The sequence below is a fragment of the Ictalurus punctatus genome, chromosome 10, assembly GCF_001660625.3.
Source record: "Ictalurus punctatus breed USDA103 chromosome 10, Coco_2.0, whole genome shotgun sequence".
In the NCBI taxonomy this organism is placed as follows: domain Eukaryota; kingdom Metazoa; phylum Chordata; class Actinopteri; order Siluriformes; family Ictaluridae; genus Ictalurus; species Ictalurus punctatus.
Genome location: NC_030425.2, coordinates 20953418 through 20972197, shown reverse-complemented (window position 1 = coordinate 20972197; position 18780 = coordinate 20953418). Strand labels below are relative to the sequence as shown.

Sequence of the window (18780 nt, the reverse complement as noted above, 5' to 3'; positions counted from 1 at the left end):
AGTGGTGCACTCTTTTTCCAGTAATGGATAGGTAAAGGGGCTGAAAATCTGTGCAGAGCAACAGACGGGCTACATATAGATGGATTTCAACCAGTTAAGTCTGTGTATGCTGTGTATATTTGGACAAGTGATTGACACTGATGATCAGGTATATGAAACACATTGCACACCTGTTCATTTCCACGAACATCTCTGCCATTAATATGTCTACATCATATGCATATGACTGAAGTGGTAGAAATCTATCTACATGTAGCTCATCGGTTTGTCAGCCTCCTTCTACCAGTGCATCTTTGGAAAAAAAACAAAAAAAAAAACAAAAAAACCCCGATATATATATATATATATATATATATATATATATATATATATATATATATATATATATATATATATATATATACACATATAAAATATATAACCATAGGACAACCACTGACCATATTATTTGAGTGCTGATCTATTCCCAACATTGTCATGTGCGTTTATCAGGTATTGTTTCATTTGGATTTATATGTGATTGACTCGTTGAGGATAATCAAACTGCATGTTAGATTTTCGGGCTGTGAACAAAATACTTACTTAAAAGCAAAATTCTGAATTCACCTCCTCCTGTGGATTAAAACATCTGCTTTCGCTACCTGCAGCGTGGAAACCACGTGTACGCGTTCTGCCCACTGCTGTGAGTGATCGCGCGATTGTCCAATCACCTCTCAGGAATCTGTTTGCATAAATCTCCCCGGCCAATCCGGTGTCTGTAGGCGTGTCTTCCTCTTCGGCTGTCTCCACTTTGCTGGGGCGATTCATTTCTCCCCAAACTTTGCCCAACTTCTGCTCACTTCACCCTCGCTTCTCCGGCAGTGATGCGTAGCTACAGGGCTCCTCCGCTTCTGCTGGCCCTTTTCCTTCTCTCTATTGGACTGAAGGCAACAGTAGGTAAGAATGTAGCAACTGCATTTCTTTTCAACTTGATTAAAAGCGGCCTGCCTGCAGTGTAGTCACACTTCTCTGCGTGTTTAGTTCAGATTTGCTGGAGCACCTTCTGCAGCACCCTTCTAATGCACAGCGTCTGCATGAACTGACATCTTCCTCCTGTTCTGACATCTCTCAGGATGTGTTCATTACAAAGCTTGACGAGTTTCTCAGCGTAGGTTTTCATAAAGAGCTTTGTTTCTGCAGTACTTTTATGCATGCACTACAGAGGCAAAACTATTTTTTTATCACTTCAAATCCTATTGTCTCTATATACTTACTGTATGTACTGCCTCGATACTCATGCATACTTCAGACATCTATACTCACTGCTACTGCCTCTATAATAATCCTACTGCGCTGTACTACACAGGTGCTGCCTGTATATTAACCCCGTCCTGCCTCCCTTTACTCAGTCCTATTGCCTCTATAATAAATCCCCTCTGTTACCTCTGTACTCAGACTACCTCTATAATAATACCTTCCTGTTCACTCCTACTGGCCTATACTCATTGCTTCTGCCTCTACAATAATCCCATACAGACCCCTCTCTACTCACTCATATTGCCTCTATATTTGCTCCTACTACCTCTATAATAATACCTCCCGCTCCCTCCTACAGCCCTATACTCACTGCTGTTGCCGGTATATGAACCCCCTCCTGCCTCCCTTTACTCAGTTCTATTGCCTCTATAATAAACCCCCTCTGTTACCTCTGTACTCATACTACCTCTATAATAATGCCTTCCTGCTCCTTCTCTGCTCCCTCCTACTGCCCTATACTCACTGCTGCTGCCTGTTAATTAATCCCCTCCTGCCTCCCTTTACTCAGTCCTATTGTCTCTATAATGAATCCCATCTGTTCCCTCTATATTCATACTACCTCTATAATAATGCCTTGATACTCCCTCTCTGCTCATTCCTACTTCCTTATACTCACTGCTCCTGCCGCTCTAATAATCCCATACATGCCCCTCTCTACTCAGTCATATTGCCTCTATATCCACTCCTACTCCCACTATGCCCACTCCTACTGCTTAAATAATGATGCCCTCCTTATCTCTCTCTGCTCACTCTTACTGCCCTATTATCACTGATTCTGTCTCCTACTGCCTCTATAATAATCCTACTGAACTGTTCTAACTGCTGCTGCCTGTAGATTAATCCGCTAATGCATCCCTTTACTCAGTCCTATTGTCTCTATCATAATGCCTTCCTGCTCTCTCTCTCTCTCTCTCTCTCTCTCTCTCTCTCTCTCTCTCTCTCTCTCTCTCTGCTCACTCCTACTGCACTATACTCACTGCTCCTGCCTCTCTAATATTTCCATACAGGCCCTTCTCTACTCACTCACTATACTACTCCTTCTGCCTCTGTAAGAATGCTTCCTGCTCATTCTCTGCTGATTCATATTGCCTCTGTAATACTGCCCACCTGCTCATTCTTTACTCAATCCGATGGCCTCTATAATATTCTCCTACAGTCCCCTCTCTACTCTCTCATGTTGCCTCTACAGGTGAATCTCAAAAAATTTGAAATTTAATAAAAAAGTGGAACTTTCCTTTATTCTCGAATCATTACACATAAAGAGAAATATTTCAAGCCTTTTTTGTTTTAATCTCGATGATTATGGCTTACAGCTCACGGAAATCAAAAATCCAGTATCTCAAAATATTAGAATAAATAATTTATAATAGAGAAATGTCGACCTTCTGAAAGGTATGTTAATTTATGCAGTCAGTACTTGGTCGGGGCTTTAATCCTTTTGCATGAATTACTGCATCAATGCAGCATTGCGTGGAGGCAATCATCCTGTGGCACTGCTGAGGTGTTATGGAAGCCCAGGTTGCTTTGATAGTGGGCTTCAGCTCGTCTGTATTGTTGGGTCTGGTGTCTCTCATACAGTGCACTTACATGGACAACAATAATCCACTCTTAACCCGATTAAGACAATACTGTGATTAAGAAACTAGCATGTAAACAGCAATTTTTAATTACCTTAATCTAATTGAGGTCATACTCGAAGTAAGCAATAATCGAATTAAGACATGTGAGTACTCTTGTTTTAGTCGCATTATCGACATGTATTACAGACATGTAAACGCCTTAATCACATTCTGAACGTCGTGTGGGAGTTTTCACCGCATTTTGCGACAGGACATGATCACACACGGCAGTTTTACGTTTTACGGCGAACAAGAGAGTTCGGCTGCGTCCCAAACCGCATACTTGCCTACTATAGGCCTGTAGTGGGGAAAAATACATGTATCTCGGCTACTATATAGACGGTAAGTACGCGGTTTGAAACGCAGCCCACGGCTTCAAGCAGTTGCCTGTTAGCACATATAGCATGACAAATAATTAACTGCACTTAAAGCGTTCGTAAAATTTTTTTAATAAAGACACTCAAAACTGTATATGGTACCATAACGAAGACGAACTGTATGTTGATACGTGAAATTCTGGAGGGCGGCATGGTGCGGTGACGTAATGACGTGTGCCGTTAATCTAATTATGGTCTATAACATGTAAAATGGGAACATGAGAGGAGTATTCTAAAAGCGATTCATGTAAACACCTTAATCACAATACTATCTTAATCAGAGTAAGGTCAATAATTAGATTACTGCTGTCCATGTAAACGTAGTCATAGATTCTCTATGGGGTTCGAGTCAGGCGAGTTGGCTTACCAATCAAGCACAGTAATACCACGGTCAGCAAACCAGTTACTAGTAGTTTTGGCACTGTGGGCAGGTGCCGAGTCCTGCTGGAAAAGGAAGTCAACATCTCCATAAAGCTTGTCAGCAGATGGAAGCATGAAGTTCTCTGAAATCTCCTGGTAGACGCTGCACTGACTCTCGACTTGAGAAAACACAGTGGACCAACACCAGCAGATGACATGGCACCCAAATCATCACTGACTGTGGAGACTTCACACTGGATTTCAAGCAACTTGGATTCTGTGCCTCTCCACTCTTCCTCCAGACTCTGGGACCTTGATATCCAAATGAAATGCAAAATTTACTTTCATCTTCCCCATGATTGTGGTTGTGTGTACTGAACCAGACTGAGATTAAAGCCTCAGGAAAGCTTTACAGGTGTTCTGCGTTAATTAGCTGATTAAAGCTCTTCTCAGGTCGACATTCCTGTATTATAAATTCTTTATTCTAATATTTTGAGATACTGGATTTTGTTTTCCATGAGCTGTAAGCTGTAATCAAGATTAAAACAACAACAAAAAAGGCTTGAAATATTTCATCTTACCTGTAATGAATCTAGAATATATTAAAGTTCCACTTTTTGAATTAAATTATGGAAAAAACGAACTTTTCCACGATTTTTGAATGTTTTGATTTCACCTGTGTATTTACTCCTGCTGCCTCTATGCAATCTGCTGCTGCCTCTATAATAACCTCCTCATATTTCCTCTATACTCACTACTATCTTTATAGTAATCCCCTCCAGGCCCTTCTTTACTCATTTGTGTTGCCTTTATATTCACTCCTACTACCTTTATAATAATATATATAGTAATCTGCTCATCTCTACCAACTCCTTCTGCCTCTATTCAAACTCATGCTGTCCTTAGAGTAATCAAGCTCCTGCTCCCACTATACACCAGCTGATTCCCCCACACTCCCTCTATACTTACTCTATTGCCCTAATAACTGTCCATTCATACTCCAGCTATGCTCACTTCTACTGACATTTTAATAATCCATTTTAATAATCATCTCCCACCTGCTCCCTTGATACATACTTATATTGCTTCTATAATAATCTACTACTGCTTGTTTTATACTTCTGCTGCCTCTATAATAAAAATAAAATAAAATAATAATAATAATAATAATAATAATAATAATACTCTCCTCAACTATATTGTCTGTATAATAATCTCATCTGCCCCATTTAAACTCCTAGTGCCTCTACACTGTCACCATCTGATTCTATAACAATCCATTTATACTCACTCTGTACTCACTCTTGCTGCTTATTTACTCAGTCTTGCTCTCTCTACAGTCACTCCTACTGCCTCTAATATATACTCTATACTATACTGCCTTTAATAATCCACCCCTACTGGCACTATCCTCACCTCTGCTGCCTCTATAATATCCCACCCCTGCTCCCTCAATACTCATCTCTGCTGTCTCTGTACTCAGTCCTTGTCTCCTTTCACTCACTCCCACTGCGTTTGTAATAATCTCCTAGGGATGGGCGATATCATATCGTTTGCGATATACCGGTAGAAATTCTCCCCACAACACGAATTAGTCTTCCCGCAATAATAATGATAAAGCCTAGTTGATGACGTATTTATGTGGACGGCCTGTGAGCCATTCAGAGTTCATATGCAGAGCGAAAACAAGTATGGCGGAAGGCGGACGTGAAGCTGAGTTCAACGCTAAACGAGGAGCTACCTCTACAATCTGGAACTGGTTTGCTTACAGAAAATCAGCTTTACTTTTAGAGCAATATATGTGTTTCTGAGGCTTAGCTGTAGCCGAAAACAGTGGTGCATGGTACTATATTTATATCGTCACTGATATCGTTAATGCAATAAAATACCAGAAAATATCACCCATCCCTATAATCTACACCTGCTTTTACAATAGTCCACTCCTACATTCCCTACACTCATCTCAGCTCACTCTATACTCATACCTACTGCATCTGTAATAATACATTCCCACTACATCTGTCTCAATACTATCTATATATACTAAGCCAGAGCAATATGAAACATGTGTTACACACAAGGAGCTATAAACTTTGATAACCAGTAATATCAGATGAATGAGTTTTATTTGGCTAAGCAGACACTAATAGTTTTAGCTTCACTCCAATTTCTCAACCTGAACAGCAGAAACAGCGTTCATATAAACACAATGCACTTAACGGTTTTTAATGTTTTTTCTACTGTTTTTACTAAAGTCTCCTGAGTGGTGCATTTGTTTAAATTCTAATCCTGACTATACCATAGCTGTCCATAAAGAACATAACAGCACTGTAGGGTGCAAGTGTTCACCCACTAGCACCTTACCTTCTGGGTTAGTACATTCTCAGCCCTATGTTCCACTATAAATGCAGCTAGTAGGTATATGCCAGGTATATAACAAAAGAAGAAGATAACCTTTATTGTCTTTATATTTGCATATCCTGGCTTGTTGGGAAGTTGGGCTCAGGTGCTGAGTCAGCTATGATATCACACCGTGGGCCTTGTTCAAGGACTGAGCAGTGGAAGACTTGGCAATGCCAGAGCTTGAACTCACAAACTTTTTGATCAGTAGTCTAGAGCATTAACCACTGAGCCACCATTTCCTATTGTGTACACTATATCATATATCATTACTATTGTTACTACAGCCACCATTTTGGTGCAGCATCTGAACTACAGTTATAAAAGTGTGTCCTATTTAAAAAGCAGCATAAGGACAGCTGTCCTCTAATGTCCTTTATGCTTTTAAAGGAGTGTCCTTTTCTGGCTAGACACGCACATACTTCTGTTCAAAGGATGTCAGCTGCACGAAACTGTGAAAAGTCTGGCAAACAGAGCTATCCTTCTGGAGGAGAAATCATTTTCAGTAATGTTATTTACAGCTTTGTAGTTAGTGCAGTATGACTGCGTATATATACATACATACATATATATATATATATATATATATATTAAGTAAGCTATTACACTGTTATTACTGGTATTATTGATAAGGTACTACTATTCTGATAGGGAAACACTGATACGTTTCTACATTGAGGGTTCCTCTAGAGGGACAACTTGATGGGCTCAAGTAACTGACAGTAGTGCTAAGTTTCGACATCTCAGTACGGGCTGTCCCTAATTGATGTTGTCTTTTCCTCCTCCGCAGCACGCTCTGTAGAGTACGAGACAGACTTAGTAGTGCCCTCGGAGCTGCAGCAGGAGCAGGTGGAGCTGATTTGGGAAGCATCCCGGTGGAGCAGAGGGCGCAGGAGGCGCTCCGAGAACCAGCATGGCCACCTGTTCGTGTCATTGCCTGCCTTCAGCCGAGAGCTTTACCTGGAGCTCCAGAGGGATGAGGCTTTCCTCGCTGAGGGCTTCATGGTTGAGGAGAGGAGTCGAGGAGAGAGCGTCCAGCGTGAACCAGCTTTTAAAGGACGAGTCTGTTTCTACACTGGCACTGTCTTCAATTACACTGACTCGTTTGCCTCGCTGGATACTTGCGGTGGCCTGGTAAGTGAAAAAAAGCTTTGCGGTTCTGGTTCATCATATTTTGAATGACTCTCCTTAACATTTTTGTCTATAGAGGCATAGACAAAGTATAGACAAAGTCATATATTTTAGTCATCCTGGGCATTGACAGTATTGTAATAATGTGTCAACCAGACTTGAAAACAATTCCTCACTCATTCCTCATGGTCAATATCTGTCAATATTTCAACCATATATCCTGTTATGTGATATATCACCTGATATATCAGATCATACATACATATATCAGATCATCATCACATACATGTGACTAAGTGCAAAATAGTGCAATGCTGTAAAGCACAGCGGGCATTTGCTTTGCTGTGCCTGGTGTAATCTGAGTTTGGAGAGAATAGCAAATGTTAGCTAGCTAGCTATTTTTAGGGCTGCAACTAACTTATTATTTTCATAATAGATTAGTTGGCCGATTATTATTATTATTATCATTATTATTATAATTATAATTTTTTTTTTGCAATTAATCGGATGGGGCGGTGCAAACTTTCAGTGCCATTTTTTTCATTTATTAAAAATAAAATCCACAAACTGAGTGTTACAAATATAAACTTAAGACTAAAACTTTACACAACTGTTTGTCTAAATATATATGACTGAAAAGAACCCAATACAAACAGATCCACACCAGAATATATATTATTCATTTAGAACTGTAGTTTAATTAAGTGTTTTTTTATAATCTATAAAAAATAATACATAAATACTTATATAAAATACAAACTTTATGTATATATGTGTGTGTGTGTGTGTGTGTGTGTGTATATACATTTTATAATTATATAAATATTTATGTATTATGCACAAAAAGCACAGAATTCTACAGTCCTAGCAATCCCTGGTTGATTGGTAGAACCTGTCATTCCCCAGGGATTGGTTCAAATATCATTGGTAAAAATACCAGGCTCAATTACATTTTATTGTTGGTGTGAAATTTAATTTGACTCTCTGAATGATCTTTTGTTTATTTTATCCATCAATGCGACACTTGAACTTGTCTACCATTAATAGATTTTTTGCAAATGATCATTTCATTTGTAAATAAATTTTAAATAAATCCATCAATGAACGATCGTCAGCTCAGCTAACATGATATTTGTGAATGCACGTGAATAACCAAATTGATAAATTTTAAAACATTTCATTTGAATATATTTTGATGCATTTAAGAAAAATTATATAATATTATGTAAACATTTAAAAAAATTTCCTACGGACCCCCTGAAATTACACCACTGACCACTAGGGGTCTGCACAAACAGTGGACTAGACAGTAGAGTACATAGTGCATAGTGTACCTGTATAGTTCGTCATTTGGGACACAACTTTAGTATTTATTCTCCGAAGTGTGTTTTCGGAACAGAAGTAACATACTGAGTAAATGTGCCACGCGCAGACCAACTAATTTTAGCGATTAGTTGTTGCAGCTCTAGTTATTTTCACATAAGCACGTGGACTACCATGTGTGATTCCTTACATAATATGGGAAAACCTTCAGGACAGACAGCTTTGTGGTCTCACAGTGACATGACAAGTTACAGTTTTTGCATATTTTATCATATTTTCAAGTGAAAAAAAGAGTCTAGTAAAAGAATGAGAGTTTATAGCTATTATAGCTGTTTTAAGTGATAACAGTACCTAACGTGTTTCCACAACATTACAGTAAATACAATTATAAATGAGCAAAAATATAATTTGTTCTTTAGTTAATAAGAAAAAGTAGGAGAAGCATGCAAACTGAGGCCGAATGTACAAATTGCATACAATGTACACCCCCAAAAACAGGATCATATGAAGCCTTTTGGCTGAGTTGAGAAAGGCAACTGCTTTATTTACATAACTACTACTACTTACTACTTACTACAGTCTTCTTGATAGTGTTTTGTTTTGTTGTTGTTTTTTTTTTGGGGGGGGCAGGATTTAACATTGTGCATGTGTGTTTGTAAGGTAGGAATATGTTGTGCTTGTTCTTATTTGTCATGTAAGAGATGTGTCCATGGTTCAAATCCAGCTAAAACCAGTCCTATGAATGGCCTGAACTGCCATCAGCCTGATGGCTGAATGGGACGAGTAGCACCATAGTGACAGGCTGTCACTTGATTTTTAGCTGGTACGAAAGGTCAGGCTCACACCCCCAGGCCCCCATTGCTTAGTCTGAATGCTGAGACACTGAAAAAGAGAGATAGAGGGAGTGAAAGTAGTGTCTGGTGTGTGTAAGTATGGTGAGCACTAATTGAGAAGACATGCATGGTTTTAAATCTGCAGAGTGTGCTCTGGAAGCATTCTCAGCTAGATGGTCTTCACCTCTCTGACTCTGCTCAAACTTTCTCTCTCACTTCTTCTAATCCCTGCTGTATACTCCATATTGGGCCATTGCGATGCAGTCACTCTGGATCATACAACAGTGACAAACTTGGCTTTCTCTGCACGCTGTTTGCATTTTCCTTCGCCATATAAGCTCCGTTGAGGCTGCACCTTTGGAAAATGAGGTCATTGCAGTAACAGATGTGCCAGGCAGTAGAGCCTCAAGCCTTTCTGACACTGTGCGGGTTGACGAGGAGCAGATCAGCTAGAGATCAGCTGGATGTTTTTACTCTTGGTTCCGAATGGAAATCCAGACCAGCAAGTAGGTGGCAGATGGAAAAATGCAGGTCAGCATTAGGGATGTGCATGGATGCTTGAGTGACACCAAAGATCAATCATGGCAACCAAATAATGCATGAATGAACATTATGGCTGTAGAAATAATTGTATTGAAATCCCGATCCCGATTAGTTTCTCGGTGCAGTTCAATAACCTTAGTAACCTCACCATTGCATGACATCTCTCTCACACACCTAAAGGCTTACGATTCTACAGAAAAGAGGGGGAAACAACATTGGAAACCTGTGAGTGAATTTTAAAGTGACCCAAACACCTGCTTGTAGTAAGAAGAAACAAATTTGTAAACACATTTTTTTTTTATATCAATGCAGTGGATATTAAATTCCCAATCACTAAACAAAGGACTTATGTAAGTTATGTGATGTTCTTATAAGTTGCTTTCAGCAGAAGAACAGAAAAATGGCCACGACTAATTATTTAACCAGCTGTTAATATTGCTGGTCTCCTTTAAAATTTGGGAGAGCACCTCTAATAATTTTATATTAAATAGCGATTATTTTTTTTTACTAAGGATTTGGGCTATTTCACTACAAATGTGCCAATTAGTGAGTAATTCAAATTGCATATGAGCAGTTATTTAGAAACATCCACTAAGAAAATATAGATATAACTGTCATGTAATGGAGGCTGAGACAGAAGCAAGTGCAGATAAGGCAGTTTAATGAGAAGACAAATCCACAGGGCTAGGCAGAAATCAGTAACCATAGACAGGCAAGGGTCAAACGATCATGCAAACAACCCAAACTAGGCAAAGCAGAGAAAAAAAGTCGAAGGAATAACAAAACAAAAAACCAGAGCAACAACACGAGGTAAAGGCTTGGTAAACAACAAAGACAAGTCAACTGAACGGAATACTTCTGACTGAACAGTCTCTATTATAGTGTGGTGTGATGTTGATTGTGATCAGGAACAGGTGTGTGTGTGATTAGTCCTTAAGAGAAAGTGACTGTCTGTGTGTTACATTGGGAGGTGTAGTCGTCGGCCATGTTTGTAGTTCGCGATCCATTCTGGGAAATGGAATCGCTAGTTTGCCTGGACATGACAATGACAGTATACTTCAATAATGTGAATAATGTAAGTTTAATAAATACACATTGCTCTTTAGAGAACTGGTCAGAGAATCATGAATGGGAATTTCATTCTTAAATCTAAGCCACTATATATATATATATATATATATATATATATATATATATATATATATATATATATATATATATATATATACACACACAAACACACACATACATATGTACATACCGATCAGCCATAACATCATCACCACACATTTGGCTCCGGTCATGGGGTAGGATATATTAAGCAGTGAGTGAACAGTCAGTTCTCAAAGTTCATGTGTTGGAATCAGGAGAAATTGGCAAGCTGAGCGACTTTGACAAGGACCAAATTGTGACGGCAGGTCTTGTGGGGTGATCCTGGTATGCAGTGGTTAATACCTACCAAACGTGGTCCAAAGAAGGATAACCAGTGAACCAGCAACAATTTCATGGGTGCCAAAGGCTCATTGATGCGGGTGAGGAGGGAAGGCTGGCATGTCTGGTCTGATCACACAGAAGAGCACAGAAGAGCTACTGTAGCACAAATTGCTGAAAAAGTTAATGCTGGCTATGATAGAAAGGTGTCAGAACACACAGCGTATCGCAGCTTGCTGAGTATGGGGCTGCGTAGCTGCCCATGCCGACCCCTGTCCACTGCCAGGGATTGGACTACACAGATGACAGTTGACCATTTCAGACTTGAGTGCTGCACCCTCTTATTTAAGGCCAAACCTGTACAGCTAGCTGACTATAGTTTGTGTATTGCTATGAAAACAGTGAGAAAATCTTGCAAAATACAAAACATAACCCCTAATATTTACCATTATGATAGACTCGTCATTTAGCAACATGCATGAGGCCCATGGAATGGTTTATTTTTCTTTCTTTTTGGCAAAAATCAAAAGAAAAGAAATGTACACAATGTTCCACTTACCCCAAATGTAGAAAGGCACGTTTTGATGTAAGATTTGGTTTGGCACTTTACCTACAATGCTAATGTTGTTAAGGAATTTTATAGCTGTATTTTAGCAAACGCCAGACTCACTTATATTCTCAGGACAGTGACACTAGTTAGTGTTGTTACACACAAACACCAGACCACCAGACTCAGTAGGTGTGGCCCAGAATTTTACATCTGAAGTAATTTGGAAGATCATAGTCAGCTCGGTCAAATCAATATTCAGCCCAGGCCTGTGTACTGCAAAAGTATTCAAAGTACTGCTTGGATAAAATGAAATTTGTAAATATAACAATGCTTGCTTATCTCTTTATTAGTTCATCACTGTCGTAATAGTTTTATCCAGACCTGATCAGTTGCAGATTAAAGAGAAACTCCATTTAAGGTCATGTTTTTCTTTCATTATCTCATATTTTGTTCTCGTCTCTCAAAAATCATGATCCATTACTAGCACATGGTACAAAATCATTGGGTTTGACCTGACTCAAAAACCATGATCTGTACCTGTAGTGGGGGCAAGGTTTATTTCATTTACATGCTGTCAATACAAATCAGCCGGGCACAAAAACAGCCGGCATTTTGACCTAAACAGTGAGAGATCATCAATAAAGTAGTTTAAAAATGTTTTTTTTGCTTGTGAGGTAGTGGAGTTAGCATGCAACAGCAGGCTTCTCTTCTTTCTATGTTTGTCCATGTCTATCAGAGGAAGTATTTGTACTCGCTCAGCAGCAGCAGCAGCATGGCAGATCTAGTCCTCCAGACCAAATCTACTCACTCTCCATCCCCATCTATAAAAGCTAACAATTTCATGGCTGAAATATATTATGCAAATTGCCTGTATCAGACAACACTGCCACTGCGTATGATCAAATCAATAATAATAGCACAATAAGCTTTGATTGCACAAAGCCGTTTTCCTTATGTTGGCTTTAAAAGAAATGGTGCCTGTTATAACACTTTTGATGAGATTTTAACTTTTTTATTGCTGCAGCGCCATTGCCACAAGAATGTAGACACATGTTGACGTGTAAACACTTTTGAAAATGTGAGAGAGACTACACAGGCTGTGTTATACAGAACAGCCAAAGTCTTAGTGTGGGTGTAAACATAACAGGCTTATAAAGACGTGATCAGATACGTCCTTTCATTATTCATGTGAGGCGTTAGTGTTTGTCTGCAGCTGTGAAGTCATTGGTAGCACAGTAACTTCGGTGCTTAATAGTAGAAAAAAAAGATCCCAAACATAAGAAATAATGGTCAGATTTCAGTGGTAGCTCCTAAAAATAAAAGAGCAAGACCATCTAAGGACTAAAGGACAGACTAAAGGACTAAAGCACTGCTGCATCACTCTCTTTAGGTAGAGATGAGGCAAGAGATCATTCTCAATGGCATTGTGGGTAATGTAGGAAACTGTTAACCATAGTGGAAACAGATTGCTTGTCAATGAAATAAGTTTTAAATGAAGACCACAATGAAAAAACGATCAGAGTCACAAAACAGTATTTTTGGAGTTGTGCATCCACGGCTGTTGATTGAGCATTGAAGAATGATCTCATAAATGTACTTGGATGATAGAAAGATCAGGGTCACAAAATTTTCCATTTAAAATAAAGCCAGGCTATGGAAAAATGATCAGAGTCCATAGCCTACTGTGAGAAAATGATCACAGTCCAGTCACAGGACCGAAATCAGCTAATAGGCTTTGAGTAATGGCAGACGCCCAGCTCCCTGTAAAGGACAGAATTGTGGGTAATACTCAAGTTGAGATTGATGTATAATGCACATTCTGTGAGTTTTCAGTATTTAAGCGATGTTGATGATGCTCAGTCGAATAAATTAGTATAAGTTCATCACTGTATTACTGTGAATACCCACGAAAGAAAGATCAGCATTTTTTCATGCTTCAATTAACACAATGTAAACAACAATGGCTGATAACTTTTGGTGTCTTCATGAAGACTATGAATGGGTCTAGTGAACATATCATGAGGATTATCTTTGTTCTCAACTATTATGACATAAGAAGGTTCTGAACTTTTAAATTCAAATTCTGGAATTCAAGCATAATGTGAGACTGATCGTTTTATCATTGCTGCCTTCAAATAAATAAAAATATCAACTCAGAATTCCATTCAAAAATAAATTAGATATGATCATTATAATTACAAAGCTTAACAAGCATATTGTTTAGGACAGGTTAATTATACTTATACGTTTATTAAGTATACCTCATTAGCGATGTCGATTTCAAACCGCTATTGAACACATTCTTTTTGCTGTTATGTGTCATAATCACTGATGTTAGCCTGAGGGTATGTTCAGGACTCACTAAATATCCCCTCTGAGCTCAGAAATCAGTTGCTGCAGCTCAAGTTGCCACAAGCATTATCCAAAGCCCTCGAGTGTCAGTGTGGCTGGAGGAAAGGAAAAAAAAAGATTCCTGCTCTGTTAATGTCATTTCCACTTCTCTCCCTCCACTGAGCCGGACATATTCCTGTATATGCTGCCTGTAACCCAGTGCTTGGTGTGTGTGGGGTTTTACAGTACGTGTAGAGGATGAAAGCGCATGCTTTACGACCCCCTTTCACCTTGCCCTGTCAGCACTCCTGTCTTCGTTTTACTCTCCTCCTCCTCCTTCACACCCGCCTTGAGGCTCCATCGTTCATTCCTCATCCTTTCTTTTCCTTTATCCATTCATCTTTTTTTTTTGGCTGTCTTCAGATAAATGGATCCCGTAGGGTGACAGCCAAGGCCGTGCGATTGAATGGCGCCAATTTTGACTGCATGCTGACTCAGGGGCTTGGGCCAAATGAGAGTTTCGGGCTGAAGACGTTCTTTTAAGGCCAGTGGCAACTTGCATTATGTTAAAAAGGCTTGGACCGACAGTCAGACAAGCCCAGCATATGTTGCATGTTCCCTGGAGGGCTATTGATGAAAGTAAATATACACTGGGAGTGCTTCCATCTTTAACTACCAGTGTGACAGGATTCTGGGATTCATTTTTTAACTCGTAGCAATTCTTTACACTAGCTTCTTTCTGATAAATGGACAGGGTTTCCTATGGAGAATAGAGCTATCACACTGAGCAGAAATGATGAGGTCTTAAAAGAGTGATGGATCCAAATGAATGGGTTATTTGTTTATTTTTATGAAACAGACGTTACTCTGAATATTTCCAGAATCTGTTTATACGTTTGGACTGGGTAAATGTGTATTTGTGTAGTGCAAATCCTAGCCATGAGTATTGCAGTGTGACCTGGAAGTTAAGCAATCCCATATAGGAATTCTAAAATTGTGCTTTCCAACACAATTAGTGGAACACTGCCTGAATGACAACTCAGTTTTATTCTGATTGGCTAGAATTCAGTGAAAGATTATTGAAAATATACTTGATCCTTTCCTAAAAGCAGTTGCATTTCTTGTATATTTTTGTTGTATTTTGTGGACTATGCAATTTATACTATAAAGGTATGTATATGTTATAATTTTTAATTAGCTTATTTGTAACATGCCGATTTGGTAGCATTTGCTACCATTTGCTAGCATTTATCAGAAGGTTAAATACTGCTAGCTTGGCATTAGCTACTCTTGGTTTAATTAGCCATAATGACAGTAATAGTACAAACACAAATAACCCATGAAGTAATTACAAGACAGATTTTTTCCAGGCCTGACCAAGATATCAAGATCACGACTGTAGAAACAACATAAGGTCTTCAACATTAAAGTGTACTGCTTTATACATACTGGAAATGCTGCTCTATGGTTTAACTCCCTTCTGTTTTTTGTGTCTCTCAGACTGGCCTGGTTCAGATGGGTGATGAGACTCTGTTTATCAAGCCTGTTCGCCAGGAACGTGAGTCTTTCTCCGGCACGGAACACAAAGTCATCAGACAAAAACGTTCTTCTGACAAAACATCCCGGTCCATACGTGATGGCCCAAAACCCTGCCGAGTCATTCAAGGTGAGCAGCCTTTTTGGGATGGCCTTTTCTGTTTTTAACAGGGGACCTATATACAGTGGAATACTGTTACTTTAGTTTTGTCACCACTATATCTTCTTTTCCTTCCAGTGTGAATGTAGTATCTTTGATTCTCTCAATAATGGAAAGCAATGCGGCCAGTTACAAACCTAGATTCCTGTTTGAGCGGAACTCAATGTCTCAGCCAGTACTCCTTTATTGGCGTCCTATGTTGAGATTTCTTCAATATCTGCATATGAATTATGATGTAGTAAAACAACATATCTAAATGATGAATGACTTCGGTACATGCCTTTGACCAATCATGTGGCATGAACCAGTTTTGTCATTGTAGACGCTTGAGTTTAACCAGCTTCATTCTTGCTATATAAATGCTGCCATAACAGGTCTAGTTTATTTGAACTAAAATTTTCCAGACATAGATAGTTGGCTGCATGCACATCGTCGGATAGTCAGTGTTAATAAAATAATTTAAAGCAAAAACTAATAAAAAAAACCCCAAATCAATCAAAAAGCAATCATTCACAAACCCGGTCTTAGCTTTATGCTTTGATATCCAGATGTATGTCAGTACTAGGTTCATCACAGCTCTTTGTATTCTTGAGATAATATCATGACTAGACGAAACAAAAATGTTGCAAATTGCTCCCCAAGCTCTGCTTTTTATAACTACGAAATATCCAGATGATATAGATGGCATCACTGTTAAACATTCCACAAATGTTCACAGTCTTCTTTTATTTTTGACAAAAGAATTTTGTTTGAACCACTTATCAGGACATTTACCACAAATCTCTAACACTCACTCAGATTGAATGGACCTCTGGTTCATGCTTCCGTAACCTCGCACTTAGATTACTGTAGTTCACTATTTGTTGGCATTTCTGAGGAAGCCTAGACACATTCCACCCATACTCCAACAGTTACACTGGTCACCATTTTCATACAGAAATCAAATACAAACTCCTACTTCTTATACACCTTCTTCTTTGTACGATATACCATTGAGGTATTCTGTCTTCTCCACTGACCATAGCAACACTTTTCCCGCCATCATGAAACTTGAAACAGGAAGTGATGAAACAAGTTGAACCAATCGTGTTACTCAGTACACAGCAGACCAGAGCACTTGATGCAGGCCACACCATAGTCTGGTTACCTACAAGTGGGCTTACAAAGTGAGCCCCAGATGATTGATTTCAGATATTAGTTATCTGAAACTATCAAAAACAGTTGTCGCACTCCAAAAACATACTGAACAGGTCAAACAACCCTGGTTATCCAGATCAAACCTCAAGTGTGAAGACGACCTTAAAGCACAATGAACAGGCCAGCTTTACTTCCTGATGCCAGTCAAATACATTGTCATTGTAACACTGCTGTAACACACTGCAGTGCTTTGTGTTTTATTCTGCCTATTTTACTATCGGTCAGTTATGATATATGACATGTACAGAATCTGTTTTGATCATTGTGAGAGGTCTATCTCCACCTCCATGTCTCCTCCAGGAACTGCTTAAGGCTAAAGAGCTGTCACTAGCATAAATCACTCAGTTTGTGACAACATTTTTGGCCTAGTCTCTAATCTTTCTTTGTCTTAATGTCTTAATTTTTTTCACATTGTCAAAAGACATGAAGCAGTCCAGTTTGATCATCTGTTGTGGTTTTTGAAATGCATTTTTCTCTCTGGTCAGAGTTGCTAAATTCCTTTTGGAGCCTGCTCTCGTATCATATCAATACTGTGAGAAAGTCAGGGTCGGAGAGGTGAGAGAGGTGACAATTGATTCATATTCAAGCAGTGTCAGATAGAGAGCTAATTACCTAGATAGGTTGCCGGTTTGATAAATCCCCCCAAGCAGGTAAGCACATAATGATAATGGTAATGAGTGTTTATTGATCACATATACATATGCACAGTGAAATTCTTTTCTTCACATACCCCAGCATGGGGTCAGAGCACAGGGTCAGCCATGATGCAGCGCCCCTGGAGCAGAGACGGTTAAGGGCCTTACTCAAGGGCCCAACAGTGGCAAACAACAGCACTTTGCAGTGCTGGGGCTTAAACCCCCGACTTTCCAATCAGTAGCCCAGAGCCTTAACGGCCAAGTTTTCACTGATTAATTTCAGTGATTCATTCATTCATTCATTCATTCATTCATTCTCTCTATACACTTTATTCTGGACAGGGTCATTGTGGATCTGACCTATAAAGGAACACTGGAACAATTCACTACACACATACCTAAGGACAGTTTAATTTAGACGATCTGTCAACCTGCTTGATTATGGACAGTGGGTGGAAAGCAGAGAACCTGGAGGAAACACGCAGACACAAGGAGAACATGGGGAACTCCATGCAGAGAGTAACCCGAGCTCTGGAGCTGTGAGTCAGCAACACTGCCTGCTGTGCCACCATGCCATAGACACTTAGCACCTAATATTTAAATGCTTTACCTAGCAGACATTGACATTTCAGTTTTTTGACAAATATTCAGTGCTTGAGAGAAGTGTAGACAGGAAGGGTAGCCAACTAAAACAGAATAACTGGATTGTTCAGTTTCATATCAGCACAGATTGTGGGTCTTTTTAGAGCTCGTGTGACGTTTAAATGCAACACCACTTTCTCCTGTTCGATTTAGTCTACTATTTGGCTTGCACCAAGAAATGTACCATGAAGTGCACCCTCAATGTTACATAACCAACTCTTAGTTTTAACAGAAACAGCCACTTGAAGGGGCAACAAGCACCTGAACGTTGGCAACATGTGTGAATAAATTCTTTCCGTATGTCCATATCAGGACTTCAAGTAAGCACAGTCTGAAAATGAGATGGAAATTGGGGGAATGAAAGAAAGAAGGAATCAGAGCCAGTCGTATGTCTGGGGATCTTGAAGGCCGAGTGG

General features: G+C 39.3%; 1 protein-coding gene across 3 annotated transcripts in view; it reads left to right on the top strand.

Annotated features, from left to right (window-relative positions):
- Nucleotides 1-753: 753 nt before the first annotated feature.
- Nucleotides 754-18780, top strand: part of adamts17 (ADAM metallopeptidase with thrombospondin type 1 motif, 17) — a 153671-nt gene continuing 135644 nt past the window's right edge. For 2 of the 3 annotated variants that reach the window (XM_017478337.3, XM_017478336.3), the window contains exons 1-3: nt 754-936; nt 6843-7186; nt 15695-15860. In XM_017478337.3, the coding sequence (XP_017333826.1) occupies nt 864-936; nt 6843-7186; nt 15695-15860 (583 nt within the window). In that variant the 5' untranslated portion in view covers nt 754-863. The remainder of the gene's footprint in view (nt 937-6842; nt 7187-15694; nt 15861-18780) is intronic. The other variant, XM_017478338.3, reaches the window with a different exon arrangement.